This window comes from Bufo gargarizans, chromosome 2, assembly GCF_014858855.1.
Source record: "Bufo gargarizans isolate SCDJY-AF-19 chromosome 2, ASM1485885v1, whole genome shotgun sequence".
Lineage (NCBI taxonomy): Eukaryota > Metazoa > Chordata > Amphibia > Anura > Bufonidae > Bufo > Bufo gargarizans.
The window spans coordinates 619,277,846-619,298,396 of record NC_058081.1 but is presented as its reverse complement, the minus strand read 5'-3'; the positions used below and the strand labels follow the sequence as shown (position 1 = coordinate 619,298,396).

The 20,551-nt window shown below is 46.2% G+C and overlaps 1 protein-coding gene across 1 annotated transcript in view; it reads left to right on the top strand.

The window, feature by feature from the left end:
• The window catches only part of LOC122926832 (nicotinamide N-methyltransferase-like), a 59,571-nt gene extending 48,261 nt beyond the window's left edge, over positions 1-11,310 (top strand). Inside the window, exon 3 of the mRNA XM_044278336.1 lies at positions 10,867-11,310. Within this exon, the coding sequence (XP_044134271.1) occupies positions 10,867-11,290 (424 nt within the window). The 3' untranslated portion in view covers positions 11,291-11,310. The remainder of the gene's footprint in view (positions 1-10,866) is intronic.
• Positions 11,311-20,551: the final 9,241 nt, after the last annotated feature.

The window sequence follows — 20,551 nt, the reverse complement described above, 5'->3', positions numbered from 1 at the left end:
TGATACAGTAATTCTGGTAAATGCAGTTCCTCAACCCACGAAACCGCTGGCCTACAACACAGACTGGTCAAACACTGCAGTTATGAAAATTCAAATTGAACCCAGACATTATTAGTTATTAGTAATTCATGCAGTACTTCATTCAAGTACAACTCCTCATCACCCCCTCAACATGAGTGTTGACCAGGCCGTAGGCCCACAGTGCCACCCAATAAGCAGTGCAAAATAAAGGTTCAAGTTAGTCCCAAGCGTTATTGGTAATGTTAGTAGGGAGGACAGGGAGTATTACCACTTTGCATATAAAGGGGAGTAAAAAGGGAAAGGTCCGGAATCTTACAGTCTTGCGGTATTCTTAAAATAAAAATAAAAATCAGGCAATTTTGCCCTCGGGGGAAGGGAGCCTCCACATGTTTTTGTATTCATATTACATAAATTCTAAAGAGACGCTATCATCCGTTCGCAGCATTAATAACTGTTTTATGCGCACCCCGGATCGGGTTTTTCAGCTAGCCTCTCCGTATTGGCTTTACGTAGCTGACTTTGGGGTAGGTAGCCCCCTACCCCTGTTTCCAGGTTCGGGATCAATGCCTCTCTCTCTCCAACTTTATAGAGTCAGATCTGCCGTGCAGTAATTCCATTCACAACCTGCCCCCCTCCGGTATCAAAATCCAGGCTTGTCTTCAGGGTATAGGCTATCGGGGGGGGGAGGACGCCAACCGAATCCCAGGAGGTGAACTTTGGACCGATTTGGCCACCCCGATTTCCCCCCAGCTGCCACCCACTTAAAACAGCTTGTCTCACCTCAATATATCAGCCTGTCTGGTAGCCATAGTTCCAGTCCAGCAGCGGGGCCTGTATGTCTCAACTCAGTTGCGGTTGTCATCCAGAAGGGGGGGAGGGGGTGAAGCTCAGGCAATCTCGCCATACACAGCAGCCCTCCTCCTCTTATGTCCGCATCTCCTCTCTCATATACGATCCTCTGTCTGTGTCTGTGCTCAGCTCCCTCTCTCCCTCTGAGTCCAGAAACCAGCAGGGCAGCGTATCACACACAACAGAACAGAGCGACTGAGCAGCGGGGTCGGCAGGTCAGAAAGGCAGCAGGGCAACAGGGCGGCGGGTGGAACGGCGTTTCACATGGGCTGGGAGCTAGTCAACCGGAAGGGATGTGCACATGGGCTCCTTGCTTCAAGTCATGTTAACCGCACCCCCTCTTGCCTTTAACATACAAATTAGTGAAATGTTTTTACCTGTCTACTAGGTACCGGGGTATATCACACCCAAAAATGGGTGAATTTCACCCAAATATGTAACAGACAAATTAGTGAAATGTTACCGGTCTACTAGGTATAGCAGTGGTATATCACACCCAAAAATTGGTGAATTTCACTCAAAAATGTAACAAACAAATAAGTGAAATGACATAAAATAAAATACGTACAAAAAAAAAACAAAAAAAAAAACTTGATTTATGAGGTGGAGGTCCATACGGAGTAGGAGTTTGAGGAGGCGGTAGACGTGGCGGTTAAGGTGGAAGCGGTATACATGTCTATTCTGCCCAAGGTACGGACAAATCCTGTGGGATCCATGCCTGGTTCAATTTAATGAACGTGAACTTGTCCACATTGGCTGTGGACAGGCGGCTGCGCTTGTCTGTGATAACACCAACTGCCGTGCTAAACACACGTTCAGATAATACACTGGCTGCCGGGCAGGCCAGCACCTCCAAGGCGTAAAGGGCTAGCTCAGGCCATATGCCCAATTTGGAGACCCAGAGGTTGAAGGGGGCAGACCCGTCATTCAGTACGTGTAGGAGTGTGCACACATACTGCTTCACCATGTTGGTGAAATGCTGTCTCCTGCTAAGACGTTCCATATCAGCTGGTGGTGCTGGTTGTTGTGATGTGCTGACAAAGCTTTTCCACATGTCGGCCATGCTAACCCTGCCTTCTGAGGTGCTGGCTGTGCCCCAGCTGCGTTGGTGATCTCTTCCTCGTCCTCTGCCTTCGCATTGTGCTTCCACTGTGCCCCCGCTGTCAGGTGGGAATGCCACCAGCAGCGCGTCTACCAGCGAGCACTTGTACTCACGCATCTTACGATCACGCTCCAGTGACGTAATTAAGGATGGTATGTTGTCCTTGTAACGGGGATCCATCAGCATGGCCGCCCAGTAATCAGCACAAGTTAGAATGTGGGCAACTCGGCGGTCTTTGCGGAGACACTGCAGCATGCAATTGCTCATGTGTGCCAGGCTGCCCAGAGGCAATGAAAAGCTGTCCTCTGTGGGAGGTGTATCATCTGTGTCCTCGGTATCCCCCCAGTCACGCATTAGTGATGGCCATGAGCTGGTTTGGGTACCACCCTGCTGTGAACACAATTGCTCCTCCTCCACCTCGTCATCCTCCAGAACAGTGTCATGGCTGGACAACTGTGTACCTGGCGTTTGTGGGTGCAGAGACCCACCCTCAGAGCCACTTGTGAATGACTGGCCAGAAACCCTACGAAATAATCCCTCTTCCTCCTCCTCCTCCTCCTGTGCCACATCCTCTTCCATCATCGCCAGCAGCATTTTTTCAAGGAGGTATAGAAGTGGGATAGTAACGCTGAGAACTGCGTTATCGACACTGGCCATGTTGGTGGAGTACTCAAAACAGTGCAACAAGGAACACAGGACTTACATTGGTGGTGAAGTGGTGCTGTTCCACAGAGCGACTCACCCGTGCGTGCTGCAGCTGAAACTCCACTATCACCTGCTGCTGCTCGCTCAGTTTGGCCAGCATGTGCAAAGTGGAGTTCCACCTTGTGGGCATGTTGCATATGAGGCAGTGAGCGGGAAGGCCAAAGTTACGCTGCAGCGCTGACAGGCGAGCAGCAGCAGGTTGAGAATGCCGAAAGTGCGCACAGACGACCCGCACTTTCTGCAGCAGCTTATACATATCAGGGTAATTTATAAGGAACCTCTGCACCAGCGAATTCAGCACATGCTCCAGGCAAGGGATGTGCGTTAAACCGGCTAGTCTCAGAGCTGCTACGAGATTTTGCCCATTATCGCACACCACCAGGCCGGGCTTGAGGCTCACTGGCACCAACCACGCATTGGTCTGTTTTTTTTAAGGCCCATCCACAGCTCCTGCACGGTGTGGGGTTTGTCCACAAAACAGATACGTTTTAAAACTGCCTGCTGTCGTTTACCCCTGGCTGCGCTGAAGTTGGTGGTGAAGGTGTTATGCTGACGGGATGATGAGCCGGTAGAGGATGAGGAAGCGAAGTAGGAGGTGGAAGAAACAGCAGGCAAAGAAAAGCGCCCCTGCATTCCTCGGTGGTGGAAGGACATGCGCCAAACTGCTATCCACCTCAGGCCCAGCCGCCACTGCATTTACCCAGTGTGTTGTAAGGAAGATATAACGGCCCTGACCGTGCTTACTGGTCCACGTATCCATAGTTAGGTGGACCTTGCCACAGATGGCGTTGCACAATGCACACCTGATTTTGTCCCCCACTCGGTTGTGCAAGGAAGGGATGGCACGCCTGGAAAAGTAGTGGCGGCTGGGCACAACAAACTGTGGACAGCCACCGCCATAATGATTTTAAAACTCTCTGTCTCCACCAGACAGAATGACAGCATTTCAAAGGCCAGCAGTTTAGAAATGTATCGCGGGTGGGTGGGAGGGAACTTCCTCTTCCACTCTAGTGTTTGGGAGATGGAGAGCTGAACACTTCCGTGGGACATTGTGGAGATGCTTGGTGACCCAGTTGGTGGTGTTGCTGGCAGATCCTCTGTTTGCGGGGTGGCAGGTGGTACTGTCACTCCAGAGGTGGATGAAGAGGCCGATACTGCACCTGAAGAGGAAGCAGGAGGAGCCAGAGACCTTTCTTGGTTTTTGAGGTGTCTAATCTACTGCAGCCCATGCTTTGCACTTAGATTCCTGGTCATGCAGGTTGTGCTTAGTTGAGAACGTTTATGCCTCAAATCAGGCTCTGATTGCACAGCATGCAAACCACTCGTGTCATATCGTCAGCACATTGTCTGAAGAACTGCCACGCCAGGGAACTCCTTGGTGCTGGCATTGGTGTGCTTTCTGAGGTGGGCAGTAGCAGGGCGAACATAAGAGACAAAGCATGCTGACTTCCACCTACCAATCCGTTGTACCTCCGAATCCAGTAATCCCGCCCTGGCGGCCTCCGTGGCTGCACCGATGCGAATCAAATGAGATCCATATTCCGTGACAGGCATACCCAATGGTGCGAGGCAACGGTGGAAAACGGAGCAAAACTGAAAACGAGTAAGCAGGCGGCCAGAGGCATGGCATAAAAGCTAAGTGCCATTTACCCGGGAGGCATTGAAGTGCTCAACAGCACGGACAGGGCAAACCGGGCGTGAAATGCGTTACAAAGAAACCCCGGCACCACGAGCAGAGCAAAAACATCGGTTTTAGAATGATGGCTACAAACTCGCACAGACAAGTCAGAAAAAGAGACATCAGAAGGAGCAAACCCTCCTGGGCAGAACCTGGACTGAGGCACAAAGCCGCACGAAAAAGTGAAGCCTCAGCAGGAGAGGAGCAGACCTTGTCTAATGACTCGACTAACTGGGTGAGAAACTGATAAGAAACGGGGTGCCTTACGAACATATTCTCTCCATCACCCCTTAAGGGCTTGGCGAACTATGAAAAATGTTGTGATGTCTGACCAGCCCCGGACTAAAGTGGAAACTAATACCCGACAACCTGCGCTGGGCAACCACCGCTGAAGCCCCCGCGGCCCGCAATTGCAACATAAAATCAATAGTAACTCGCAGCCTGTCAGCAACAGACGTGTGAACTGGCAGGTCAGCAGCCAACGCTGCCCAGTCTGCCCAAGCCTTAATATAACCAGACCAGAAGCTCGAATAAGGGGCATCAGCCGTTCATCGGTATGTGCCACAGGTGAGTAGGGCACCGAAAACCCTCCGGCGCCGCGTCCGGCACAAGCTTCCGGAATTCCTGCAACGAAAACGTGAGAGAGCATCAGCAGCAACATTGACAACACCCGGAACATGTGAGGCCCGGAAATAAATGTTTAATTGCAAGCATCTAAGTACAAGGTGACATAACAACGAAAAAACTGGAAGAGAAGAAGAGGACAATTTGTTAATGCAATGTACAACCGCCATATTATCAGTCCAAAAAAACAAACATGCCTATTTTGCAATTTGAAACTCCATAATTCAATAGCTACTATAATGTGAAATAGTTCTAATAAAGTAATGTTAGAGCAAAGATTGGCAGTGTGCCATTGAGATGGCCAGGAGGCGGCAAACCAGTCCGTTCCCAAAATGGCATTGAAACCGGAGGATCCCGCAGCATCAGTAAAGAGGGACAGATCAGGGCTGGCAATTTCAGGAAGCTGCCAGCACATGTGGCTGTTATAACACACATATAGGTCACGTTTTAATTGCAGGGTTAAAAGGACGTGGTGATGGGTATTAGAGACACCTTGTGTCCCAAGGGATAAACGTTGTGAGAAGACCCTACCCATGGGCCGAACCCGACAAGCATAAACTAGGAGCCCAAGAAGGGACTGAAGCTGTTTGAGGATGACAGATTTTACCGCGCAAAAACCTTCAATAAGGGCAAGGAGTTTAGACAACTTATCCTGGGGAAGTCGAAAAACCATTGCAGATGAGTCAATTTCAATACCTAAAAAGATAATAGAAGTGGCTGGGCCCAGGGTCTTATCGGCAGAAAGAGGGACACCAAACCTGGACATTAAAAAACAAAATGAGTTCAAAAGAAATTGACACTGGGAGGAATCTCCTGGGGAAACAAAAATAAAATCATCCAGGTAATGAATGATGGAGCAGTAATCAGTTTCATAGCGGGTGACCCATTCCAGGAAAGAGCTAAATAATTCAAAGAAATTGCAGGAAATGGAGCAACCCATAGGGAGACAGGTGTCGTAATAGTAATGCCCATCTATCATGCAACGCAGCAGGTGATAACAATCAGGGTGCACAGGAAGCAGACGAAAAGCCGCTTCGATGTCAGATTTTGCCATGAATGCCCCCCTGCCAGCTTCCTGAACTAAAGTTACCGGCCTATCAAAAGAAACGTAGGAAACAGAGGCGTAGTCTTTTGAGATACCGTCATTAACCGAGGCATGCTTGGGAAAAGAGAGGTGGTGAATCAGGCAAAAGCACCCAGGCTCCCGCTTGGGAACAAGTCCCAAAGGGATAACTCGGATGTTGGCAAAAGGGGGCAAAGTAAATGGGCCAACTATTCTTCCCAATTCTACCTCCTTGCAAATGTTAACTCGCAAAACATCTGGGTAGCGCCTAGCAGAAGGTAAATTATCGGAATGAATGGGGACGCTGGAAAAATAGAAAGGGATGAAAAAACCAAAGGAAAAGCCAAATCGCAGCTGGGCTGCTGCGCTTTTATTGGGGTATTGGTCGAGCCACGGGGACATTGCGACCACGCTCACTGGAGTCTTTCCCACTAGAGGGGGTTGCGGCTCTGGGGGGAGCAAATCGTGAACAACGGATGGCCGAATGGAACCCACCAAAAACTGAGCATTGGTGTTTGTACTTACAGAGTGAGAAGAATTTGCAGTGTCCTTCGTTATAAAGCCAACAGGTTCCCGGTCTGCGAATGGCGACGGGCCCCTGGCCACCGGAAGGGGAGACAGGGGCTGCAGCCGAAAAGGGGGGGACTCTGAGACATCATCAGACATAACCAAGGATCCGTGGCTTTGACTCTCCAACCAAGTTCTGGTTGGAGTGCCAATCATCTACGAAATGTTTCATCATACTGCCACCAAGCGGACCCACCATGAGACTTGTAAGCACTATATATAGAATCCATGTAAACAAATAACTCCGAACAGCGTTCTGGGTGCTGCGGTCCCATAACATAGCCTAAGACCGTAAAAACTTGTAACCAATTACCCATGGTGTGAGCCACCTTAGGCCTGCGATCAATAAATCTATCGGAGTTGGGCCTACACTCCTTATCAACCGTGTGCTGATTGACTGTGATCAAGGACCATATATCGACATACTGGTTGTTCCAAATTTTATTTTTAGTATCAATGTCTAAATGCGCTCCCAGAGGGGATAGGCCGCAAAATAAGCATTCTTTGTGATCGCTGGCAAAAGGCGGAGGACCACCAGGGGCAGTAGGCTTGGGGGGCGCATTAGAACCCACCGGATCCAGTTGCGACAGCAATGCCTTAAGGACCGGCACTAACTGCTGACCCATATATGCCGAACCCCAGGCCCCTGTAAAATAAAAATTACCGCCAGTAGAAATAGAAGGAGGCTCTACAGGAACAACTGGAGGATCCGCCTCATGGACCGCGCTGACCCGACTGGCCCAGCGGGCTGACCTTCTGGCCGAGTGAGTGGCTCCCCGCCTCCGGCGTGAATGTGACCTGCCAGAACTAGCCCTGCAGGAGCTGACCTCCGATAATAAAGGTGACCGTCAATGAGAACACCTGGAGCGGACATTTCTGCGGATCCGCCGCGAGGATCGTGAGCGGTGACGGGAACAGCTATGCCAATTGGATTCCGACCTGCGCCTAGAGTGGTGGTCGGAGCAACATCCAGGAGAGGTGGAGGGAGAGCTCCTTTGTGGGTTAACATGCTGAGCTGGCTGCTCAGTGAGAATGAGGACAGCAGGGGTCTCAGGCTGCTGTAACACAGGTTCTGGTATGGGGGCTGAGTTGGGGGCTAACGGAGGAGTTGTAACAAGTACATTGGTGGGCAGTGATAGCTGACCAGCATTCAGCAAGCCATGGGAAGGGTTAACTGAGAGCTCCTCGGCAGAGGAGGGGGCTGTGGGAGTGTTTTCCATTATATTTGAAGGGAAAACCGTAGGATTTATTGCAGGAGTATTGCTTGCGGAGCGCGCCAGAGCGAGAGCACACAATGCAGGAGAGGGGCGCGGGGCCACAGAACACGGTGCCGGAAGTGAAGCAGAGTTTCCAGCAGGCGCGCCCCTGCTTGTCAGCAATGGGCAATTTATGGATGGAGGAGGAGGGGTGAGTGAGGCTGCTTGTAGTAGCAGGGGAATAGATACTGGCCATGACACTGACTACAGTGTGCACCGCAACGGGAGTGCAAGGTACAGGAGTGGGGGCTAGGCCACAGAACGAGCTGCATACAGGACAGCAGATGTCCCAGTAGTTGCGCTGCCGCCTTCCGGTTGCACCCACGGGTAAATCCATTGAGGGAGGGAGGGTGGGGGAAATGGCTGGGACTTAGACGACAAGGAGGTCGAGTACGCCTTGTAGTTTGCTATCTCCCAACAGAGGAGGATGCTGGTGGAGCAGGAGGGGGCTCCTTAAAGCCAGCCAATAATCGGGACAAGAAATCCGGTCCCTCAAACTGTAGCTTGGCAGCAATGGCTGCCAAAACTGCCCTCTCGTCGGCCATACCTGCAGGAAAAAATTCCTGTTGAAGGTGCCGGTGAAAAGAGACCGAGCTGTGATAAGCCCTCCTATTTATTAACTCTAGGGGAAGGGACAGGAGAGACCATAAATCTGAACCAGGGGAAAAGGGTGGGGGGATTAAAGGAGAAAACTACACAGTGCTAAAGTAATAACCCCTCCCCCCTTTAGGAGAAACTACAATGCCGGCAGAAGACATGAGGGATTTAACCCATGAGCTGCCCATGTAGTGTCCTACTAGGTAGGAGTGGGCACTACACAAGGGTCAATTGGGTCACGTGTTAGTTCTGCTCACAAGGGACAGTGATGTTATATTCCTATATGCCTTTAATGTGTTTTTACATGTGTTGTTTCCCCTGTTATATGCTCAGCAGGCCTATCTGGGTGTAGTTAGACATCCTAGACACTAGAGGGAGATAGGGAGCCCCTAGTATAAATGTCCAGGCCCAGACAGGGAGGGGTTAGGTCATAGTCAGGAGTCTGTGGAGACAGAAGTGAGAAGGCACCAGCTAGAGATATGCTGAGGGCCTCCTCCTGACATGCAGCTAGACGGTCCTGGTTTCTAGTTGCCACTAGGAGGCTAGTGAAGGAGTACAGCCTGCCTGGAGACCAGTAACCCAACAAGTACAGAAGAAGGAACCCCAGTAGTAGGGATGAACCTCCTGGGAGAAACCTGCAGCTTCCCTCACAACAGGAACAATACTACCAGCTCAGATAAGTAAGCTGATAGGCAGAGGTACTATAAAATAGAAGCAAGGGTCAATACTGGAGGAAGATTTATTACCAAGTATTCAAGCCAGCATTTAGGCATCCGGGCCTTGGGATCCAGCCAGCTAGAATAGCTGAGGGGATAGTGCAGCATAGTTCTGCGAAGCATTAACTGTCTACCCACCAAGTATCTTGCAAGATTTATACCTGCCATATTAAGAAGTAAGCCTGCTTGTGGAATATTGTTACAAGGGACTGCATCATCATTATCTACTGTATGTACAAAGTTGGACTGTTTTCCAAGTAAAGCAACGTTTGGTTTACCATACCATCTGTGTACTCAATTACTACTCCTATAAATCGGTGTGCCACCGTTACAGGCACTGGCATCACGATCCTTAAAGGGACCTTGCCTCAGGCACTCAAAATACCTGCAACATCCAGGGCACCTGATACACCATCAGGTCTGGTCCCTACATCCAGAGTGTGCCCCAGAGGAACTTGTGTCTACCTCTCCTTCACTGCCGCATGCCTGCCCAGGGTTCTCCTACAAAGTAACCCTCGATTGCCCATAACCGTGACCTCACTATCGCAATACCCTGCAGGTCTGGCGTGCTGCACCCACAGTATCTGCAGTCAAAACTGCCCTTGCTATATGCTGTAGCGTTAATTAAACCCAGAATATAATAGCAATATTTCAAGCTTCTATTTGACTGTCACAAATGCACATATGCATATGGTGCACAGAACTTGCATAAAATGGCCGCCACCGCCGCCCACCTAACTAACAGACAGATAAAAGTTATTTTTCTGGGTCACTGGGCTCAGGGCAGGGTAAGAAGATTGTGCACTGCACCCACAAAACAAAATCTAGTTAGATCGCTGAGTTAACAAGCACTTCTGATTTAAAGATTCTGTCCTATTCTTTCCCTCACAGCAGCAGCATCCTGTCCCTACACTAATCAGAGCAGAGTGACGTGCAGCGCTACATGACTCCAGCTTATGTAGAGGCTGGGTCATATGCTGCACTGGCCAATCACAGCTATGCCATTAGTAGGCATGGCTGTGATGGCTTCTAAGGGCAAACGAGTTAAACACTTGTTGATTGGCTGCTCTGCACCCTTTCAAAAAGCGCTATTAACTCGCCGAACATCGAACCTGAACTTTTACTGAAAAGTTTGGGTTCGGGTCCGGAGTCCAAAAATCCTAAAGTTCGGTACAAACCCGAACTTTACAGTTCTGGTTCGCTCAACCCTACTGATAATGCAACCATCTGCATCCGTTATGAACGGTTCCGGTTGTATTATCTTTAACATTGCCAAGACAGATCCATGTTGGCTATGTTAAAGATAATACAAACAAATCCGTTCTGAACGGATGCATGCGGTTGTATTATCTGAACGGATGCGTTTGTGCAGATCTATGACGGATCCGCACCAAACACGAGTGTGAAAGTAGCCTAAGCATACCCAGCTATTTTCAGAAGTGCCATAGCAGTTAGAAAGAAACATACAAGAGAGGCTATGACTCCATTTGGGGCAATGTACATGAGGTCCTTTTCTAGTGATAAGTGTGGTTTCAAAAGGAAGAACCCGCACATATTGGACATTTATGGCATATCATGTGCATATGCCCTAAACGTACAGATGGGAATAACCATTTAACTACTTAAATTATGTCCTATTAATTTAGGCTCTGGGCTATTAAATGTCTTATTTCTCACATTTTTTGCAGTGATGAATTACAGGAGAAGAATGAAAAATTGAAATCAGCAATTCATCAAATAGTAAAATGTGACCTTGAGAAGCCAAATATCACAGGTCTGATAGTCTTACCACCAGCAGATTGTGTCATCAGCGCTTGGCTCCTGGATGCTGTCTGCAAAGAGAAAGAAGATTACATCAGATATCTCTCAAAGTTATGTGGTTTACTAAAACCTGGAGGACACCTCATATTAATTGGGGTTGTAGATGCAACATTTTTCACAAATAAGAAAGACAGGTTCCATATATTCAACTATGATGAGAGGTTTGCCAGGGAGGCTGTAGAGGGGGCAGGCTTTGTTATTGATTGTTGTCAGGTTAAGGAAAGAATAGCTGTTAGTGACCTTACTAACTATAAGGGCATAATATTCATTGTAGCTCACAAGGGGCTGTAGAGCTGAGTAGAAACTTACGATTTAAGGAACCGAAATAATAATATAATCATATTTACCAAAATAATTTATAGAGAAACCTTTTGCTTGAGCAGAGTCTATGTTATCGGATCTTAATTATTATGTGAAATCCAAATTAGTAGAGTTACGAGCTCGGAGAATCACTTGAGGCATAATCAGTATGTGTCTAACAAGATGATTCCACTTTAATGAAGCAGGGTGTAAAATTACATAGTACTTACAGATAACGTTGGCAGATACATGCCAACCTTCATAAACCATAATCATAACATTTGACATTTACACTGATTGGTAAAGAAGGGGGGCGATCCCTTGTACTCCCCTCATCCTAAACCATGTTGTCTTCTTGTTCACTCTTTGGCTGCAGGTCCAGAGCTGGCATGCTTCCCAGAATCATGACTAGATAGTCTGCAGAGTCAGATGACAGATAAATTTAATTCTAAAAGAAAGTTATTACTGAAACAACATATAATATGATGCACTTTTAACATTGTTGCACTCACAGTCTAGTTACTATAGATCTCAGAAGTTGTATTTCATTGGAACTTTGCCTTTAAAATCCTCAGATGGTGCTACTGGGAGTTATGATTAGTGATGAGAAATTTATTCGGCTGCTTTGCTGAATTTCACAAAGAGATTTGATTTGCCACTAAGCATATTCCACTACGGGCACAATAATGAGGAACGGCAATCACCCCACCCCTCTGTCAGTGAACCCCTTAGATGTCGCATTCATCATTGATTGTGGCATCTGATGCCACAATTGAGACCTCATCCATTTGCTTGCAGAGAGGCCGTCGCAGACATCTTGATTGGAGACACCGCGATGACGCCGCCGCACCGGGCCAGCACGCTAGTATGGTAATGTCACCTCGTGCGAGATTTGAGCTATATCCTCAATCAATATTGCCGCAGCCTCTATGCAAACAAATGGATTGGATGAGGTGAGGTGAGAATGTTTTTTTTTACCACCCACCATTTCTGGAAAAATAGATTCTTTACCGTGAAGTGCGAGGAAATTCAGCTTTGCAGCAAATTGAATTTGTCCTGAAATTTGATTCAAAGTAAATTCAGTTGACTTTGATTTCCTCAACAGCAGCTACGAGTAAGGCCTCATTCACACGTCAGTGTTTTGGTCAGTGATTTACAAAAGATGTGACCTAAAACCAGGATTGGAGCCTCCACAGACATAAGGTATAAGGGAAAGATCGGCACCTGTTCTGTGTTCAGAGCCGCACTTGGTTTTGGGTAAAAAAAATCACTAATGCAAATCACTAACTGAACACTGTGTGAATAAGGCCTCATGCACAAGGCCGTTGCTCAGCCATTCCATGCATTGGGGATCGCAATTTGCTGTCCCCAATGCACAGCCAACATCTGCAGGCGGATCCAGACCCATTCAACTTGAATGGCTCTGTGGTCCATTTGTACCGCAAAAAAGTAGCGCTACTTTTTTGTGAGAGAAACCACTCGATAGCGCTCCATAGTGCTTCTGTGGGGTTCCGTGCTTCCGTTCCGCACCGGACCTTCCAAATTGCGGACCCATTCAGGTGAATGGGTTTGCATCCATGATGCAATTTAAAAAACGGCCGGGGCCCGTATATTGCTGACCTGCTGTATGCTGGCCACAATATGGGCCTGGCCGGCACACGGTGATGTGCATGAGCCCTAAGTCATAAAGGTGCTCTGCAGATTTTGTGGCAAAAAATTCTGCCACTGAAAATTAGTTCCATTCATTTGAATGGGGCAGCAATCGCATGGATTTCTGCAAGCCCCATTTAGGGGAATGGGACTGATTTTCAGTTGTAGAGTTTTCTGCCGCGTGTGAAGGCACCCTGAGGCCCCTTTCACACGAGAAAGTTTTCTGCGCGGGTGCAATGCGTGACGTGAACGCATTGCACACACACTGAATCCGGACCCATTCATTTCTATGGGGCTGTGCACACAAGCAGTGATTTTCACGCATCACTTGCGCGTTGTGTGAAAATCGCAGCATGTTCTATAATCTGCGTTTTTCACGCAACGCAGGTCCCATAGAAGTGAATGGGGCTGTGTGATAATCGCAAGCATCCGCAAGCAAGTGCGGAGGCAGTACGATTTTCACGCACGGTTACTAGGAGACGATCGGGATGGGGACCCAATCATTATTATTTTCCCTTATAACATGGTTATAAGGGAAAATAATAGCATTCTTAATACAGAATGCATAGTACAATAGCGCTGGAGGGGTTAAAAAAAATAAAAATAATATAACTCACCTTAATCCACCTGATCGCACAGCCCGGCTTCTCTTCTGTCTTCTTCTTTGCTGTGCACAGGAAAAGGACCTTTGATGACGTCGCTGCGCTAATCACATGGTCCGTCACATGATCCATCACCATGGTAAAAGATCATGTGATGAGCGCAGTGACGTCATCAAAGGTCCTATTCCTCAAAGAAGAAGAGAAGCCGGGCTGCGCGATCAAGTGGATTAAGATGAGTTAAAAAAATAAGTACTTTTTTTAACCCCTCCAGCCCTATTGTACTATGCATTCTGCATTAAGAATGCTATAATTTTCCATTATAACCATGTTATAAGGGAAAATAATACAATCTACACAACTCCAAACCCAAACCCGAACTTCTGTGAAGAAGTCCGGGTTCGGGTCTGGGTACCAAACATGCCGATTTTTCTCACGTGCGTGCAAAACGCATTACAATGTTTTGCACCTGTGCGGAAGAAAAACACAAAAATTGAACGCAATCGCAGTGAAAACTGACTTGTTTTAGTGTCAAAATCGCACCATTTTCCTTGAACGCATCTGGCCCCAATCCGCAACGCCCGTGTGAAAGAGGCCTAATAGTTTCATGATTACATTTATAAGAAAAGTGGATTCTTAATTTTCTTATTCAGAGCTTCAACCCTCTGCAGCCACCACTAGAGGGAGCTTAGGAGCTCAGATTATGTTATTGAATTCTATGATAGTTGCACACAAGTTTCTCCAGAATTTTCCCACTAAAATTCATGGCTAAAAATTGAATCAGTAAAGCATTATGGACCTGATGAAAATATAGAAAACAGAATGGTACAAGATTGGAAATGTCCTGCTCCTTACAGTTCTTAATGTGCACAGAATGACTTTTGGTTACTGAAGCATATATGTTTACTATGACATATTAAATGAATTGGTTAAGATTAATTAGATTAATTGCTTTTACTGTTAATAGTTTCAGGACCTGGTTTGATCACATGGTGCATTATGGGATATTATAAGGCCACTTGCATTATATAAATATTGCAATAAAGGGAATTATGTAGCATTAAACGGTGTGCTTTTCTTGTTCCTTTCTTACTTTTTAGGGCTCATGCACACAACCGTAGTTTTTTTTTTTTTTGCCGATCGGACTCTTAAGCATTCACTTCAATGTTGTAATACGGACAAGGATAAGAAAGTTCTATAGAGGGTTGGATGTTCTGTTCTGCAAAGTGCAGAATGAACATGGGCGGTAATTATGTTTTGCAGCTCTGCAATTTGCGCACCACAAAAACGGCTATGGCTGTGTGCATGAGCCCTAAGCATGAAATTTCATGAGCCTATGCAACATTCTAGGTTTATATATGAAATAGTATGCGTCATTTGCATTTTAACAGGCGTAACTACAGGTGTAGCAGGGAAAGAAGCTGCTTCGGGGCCCGAGTGGACAAGGGGGCTGGGAGCAGTGTCTTTTCTAGTAATATTTAGGGCAGACAGGTCCCCAGTGTGACTGTATCTGAAGGGGACCAGCCTGGCCTGAAATGTACTAGAAAAGGTATACACACCAGTATGCAGGACCTTTAGAATTCAGTAAGGCCCCTTGAACACAAGCGAGTTATCCGAGCGGGTGCAATGCGTGACGTGAACGCATAGCACCAGCAATGAATTCTGAATGGGTCTGTGTACATGAGCATTTTTTTCATGCATCAGTTCTGCGTTGCGTGAAAAACGCAGCATGTTCTATATTCTGTGTTTTTCACGCAACCCTCGCCCCATAGAAGTGAATGGGGCTTAAGTGAAAAACGCATTGCATCCGGAAACAAGTGTGGATGTAGTGCGTTTTTCACTGATGGTTGCTAGGAGATGTTGTTTGTAAACCTTCAGTTTTTTATAACGCGCATGAAAAACGCATCAAAACGCATTGCACTCGCACAGAAAAAACTGAACAACTGAACGCAATTGCAGACAAAACTGACTGAAATTACTTGCAAAATGGTGCGAGTTTCACTGAACGCACCCTGAACGCACCTGGACCTAATCCGTCACACTCGTGTAAAAGGGGCCTAATGGTAGGCTAAAGGACTTTTGATAATGTCATCATGTCACATGATCGTAGGGCCTTTAGCCTGCTATTTCTGCATTCCAAGGGTACTTTAGCCTCAAGAGACATCAGAGGAGAACGGAGAACCTGCATATCTGTGTGTAAATACAGTATATATAAATATATATAGAATTTGTATTATGGCAAGAAAAAAACAGCTAAGCAAAGAAAAACTAGTTGCCATCATTACTTTAAGAAATGATGGTCAGTCCGTCTGAAAAATTGGGAAAACTTTGAAAGTATCCCCAAGTGCAGTCACAAAAACCATCAAGCGCTACAAAGAAACTGGCTCACATGCGGACCGCCACAGGAAAGGAAGACCAAGAGTCACCTCTGCTGCGGAGGATAAGTTCATCCGAGTCACCAGCCTCAGAAATCGCAGGTTAACAGCAGCTCAGATTAGAGACCAGGTCAATGCCACATAGAGTTCTAGCAGCAGACACATGTCTAGAACAACTGTTAAGAGGAGACTGTGTGAATCAGGCCTTCATGGTAGAATATCTGCTAGGAAACCACTGCTAAGGACAGGCAACAAGCAGAAGATACTTGTTTGGGCTAAAGAACACAAGGAATGGACAGTAGACCAGTGGAAATCTGTGCTTTGGTCTGATGAGTCCAAATTTGAGATCTTTGGTTCCAACCACCGTGTCTTTGTGCGACACAGAAAAGGTGAACGGATGGACTCTACATGCCTGGTTCCCACCGTGAAGCATGGAGGAGAAGGTATGATGGTGTGGGGGTGCTTTGCTGGTGACACTGTTGAGGATTTATTCAAAATTGAAGGCATACTGAACCAGCATGGCTACCACAGCATCTTGCAGCGGCATGCTATTCCATCCGGTTTGCGTTTAGTTGGACCATCATTTATTTTTCAACAGGACAATGACCCCAAACACACCTCCAGGCTGTGTAAGGGCTATTTGACCATGAAGGAGAGTGATGGGGTACTGCGCCAGATGACCTGGCCTCCACAGTTACCGGACCTGAACCCAATCGAGATGGTTCGGGGTGAGCTGGACTGCAGAGTGAAGGCAAAAGGGCCAACAAGTGCTAAGCATCTCTGGGAACTCCTTCAAGACTGTTGGAAGACCATTTCAGGTGACTACCTCTTGAAGCTCATCAAGAGAATGCCAAGAGCGTGCAAAGCAGTAATCAAAGCAAAAGGTGACTACTTTGAAGAGCCTAGAATATGACATATTTTCAGTTGTTTCACACTTTTTTGTTATGTATATAATTCCACATGTGTTAATTCATAATTTTGATGCCTTCAGTGTGAATCTACAATTTTCATAGTCATGAAAATAAAGAAAACTCTTTGAATGAGAAGGTGTGTCCAAACTTTTGGTCTGTACTGTATATATACACTCACCTAAAGAATTATTAGGAACACCATACTAATACGGTGTTGGACCCCCTTTTGCCTTCAGAACTGCCTTCATTCTACGTGGCATTGATTCAACAAGGTGCTGATAGCATTCTTTAGAAATGTTGGCCCATATTGATAGGATAGCATCTTGCAGTTGATGGAGATTTGATGGACGCACATCCAGGGCACGAAGCTCCCGTTCCACCACATCCCAAAGATGCTCTATTGGGTTGAAATCTGGTGACTGTGGGGGACATTTTACTACAGTGAACTCATTGTCATGTTCAAGAAACCAATTTGAAATGATTCGAGCTTTGTGACATGGTGCATTATCCTGCTGGAAGTAGCCATCAGAGGATGGATACATGGTGGTCATGAGGGATGGACATGGTCAGAAACAATGCTCAGGTAGCCCGTGGTCATTAAACGATGGCCAATTGGCACTAAGGGGCCTAAAGTGTGCCCCGAAAACATCCCCCACACTATTAAACCACCACCACCAGCCTCCACAGTGTAACAAGGCATGATGGATACATGTTCTCATTCTATTTACGCCAAATTGGGACCCTACCATTTGAATGTCTCAACATAAATCGAGACTCATCAGACCAGGCAACATTTTTTCAGTCTTCAACAGTCCAATTTTGGTGAGCTCGTGCAAATTGTAGCCTCGTTTTTCGATTTGTAGTGGAGATGAGTGGTACCCGGTGGGGTCTTCTGCTGTTGTAGCCCACCTTTCTTTCCCATTCTGACATTCAGTTTGGAGTTCAGGAGATTGTCTTGACCAGGACCACAACCCTACATGCATTGAAGCAACTGCCATGTGATTGGTTGACTAGATAACCGCATTAATGAGAAATAGAACAGGTGTTCCTAATAATTCTTTAGGTGAGTGTATATATATATATATATATATATATATATATGTTATATTAAACAACCCTATCATCTGGATAGGTAATCATTATCTGTTTAGTGTGGGTCCAACACCCGGGACCCCTACCAATCAGCTGTTTGAAAAGACATTGGTGCTCGCACTAGTGCTGCAGCCTTCTTTCAGCTTCTTCTAAATCTACCAAACTTTAGGATTTTTGGACACCGAATCCAAACTTTTCAGTAAAAGTTTGGGTTCGAGTTTGGTGTTCGGCGATTTAATGGCGCTTTTTGAAAGGCTGCAGAGCAGCCAATCAACAAGTGTTTTACTTCTGTGCCCTTAAAAGCCATCACAGCCATGCCTACTAATGTGATTGGCCAGTGCAGCATGTGACCCAACCTCTATATAAGCTGGAGTCACGTAGCGCTGCACGTCACTCTGCACGTCACTCTGCTCTGATTAGTGTAGGGATAGGATGCTGCTGCTGTGAGTGAGAGAATCGGAAAGAATCTTTAATCTGAAGTGCTTGTTAACTCAGTGATCTACAAAGATTACATTTTGTGGGTGCAATGCACAATCTTTTACCCTGCCCTGAGCCCAGTGACACAGAAAAATAACTTTTATCCATCTGTTAGTCAGGTGGGCGGCAGCGGGCATTTTATGAAAGTTCAGTGCACCAGCACAGCATATGTGCATTTGTGACATTCAAATACAAGCTTGAAATACTGCAATAATAATCTGGGTTTGAAAAAAAACACAATTTTTTGGCAATATCCTACATCTGGTGCTTTATAGCATTTGTCAGTGTAAAAAACAAGCTTGCAATACTTCAATAATTTTCTGGGTTTAAAAAAGCACCCATTTTTGGCAATACTCTACATCTGGGGTCTATGCAGCATTTGTCAGTGTGAAATTTAAGCTTGAAATACTGCAATAACTTTCTGGGTTTTAAAAACACCCTTTTTGGACAAAATTCAAAATTTTACAGCCTTTGCTGCATCTGTCAGTGTGAAATACACGTGTTAGATATGCAGCTTCCCACTCAGGACACATGGGAACTGCAAAATAGCTTAAAACTGTATTATCATACTGTATGTTATTTTGTACTACAACACCTGTTGTATCCCTGTTCATAGGCTGGTCTGGTGTAATTTATACATCTCACCACTAGATGGGGACAGTACTTAGGTCATATATATACCTAAGTCAGGCCTAGTTAGTCAGTTGAGATTAGATGGTAGACAGAACAGATCAGTGATCAGAAGTTATTCTGCTGAGTTTAAGAGAGTGCAGATCTAGCACTTCTGCTCAGATGAAAGTTTAGTCCAAAAAAGGGACAAAAGAAAGAAAGGATTAACAGCCAAAGGATAAAAGCCACAAACCCAGCATTTAAGACCTTTGGATATTCAGGTGAAGACTACTATAGCCACCGGCAAACTCACCAAATTACACTGATCCAGAATCTTCAGGCTACGCTAAATCCAGCACAAGAAAGCCTATGAACAGTGAATTCACAGATTTACCCTACTACTGACAAAAGACTGCACCTTGTTTGATGTACCTACTGCAACTGGAACCAACATCAGTAAAAGTTGTGAGTTGTATCTTACCACTGTCTACCTCATTATTACTACTATTGGTTGTACCACCATTAACGGTACTGGCGTCACGACAAATACCATCAAGGGACTCAGCTGCAACAAGCACCCTAAGCACCCCTAACATCAAGGGCACCTCAACCACAATCTTGGCTGATGCTTCCTCCCACAGAGCATGCCCCGGAGGATTCCGTGCTGTCCACCTCAACACTGTACACCTCATTGGTCCACCGTGCACCTCACGTGTTGCACCTGTGGTATTGGCTGGCTGCATATCTTTTATTGGCGTCACAAACAGGATATTAACCCTTGCGCCATATTTGAGAGACTGTCGCATGTGAATAAATAAGCCCCTTTGCTTTATTGAGAGACTTTTGCCTTTTGTGCGCTGTTTTGGGCTACAGAACGGTTTGAACTGATTGAAAATTGCATGGAAGTGCTATACTTGTCCGCAGCATAAAAATCACAGTGTTAAAGGGAACCTGTCATGTGAATATTTGATTATAATCTAACTAATTATATACAATCATTAACTACTAAAAAGTGCCTTAGATGTATTCACTTACTGGTGTGACAGATGGTTACCTCATAATATACACACAAAGATGCCGCATGCCACATGCTAATGAGCTGATTGGAGTCCATATTTAATTCAGAGCTATAGTCACTCCCCTGCCCACCTGCTGCTGGTTCATATGGAAACAAACTGTCATTCAGCAGCAGGTGGGCGGGGAGAGTCAGGAGCTCATGAATATTCATGACTCATCATTATCAGCTGGAGCTTTTCAATACAAGATGTTGGCAGATTGACTGGGTCAATTAATGAAAGTGAGCCAGCATTTTGCTAAGCGAATCAGTCACTTATTTATGTTGCCCTTAGTTAGGACACCATAAAACTGGTGACAGGTTCCCTTTAAAAGTGAGAAAAACAGACATTTGCGTGTCACTAAAATGGCTTGCTCTCATTGAATAGACTGTTTGTATGCATTAAAGATGGCCGCCGGAGTTCTTGTTTGAAAAAAAAATACTGCGCCATCACTGGACAAGTTAGCGACACCCCCTGAAGAGCG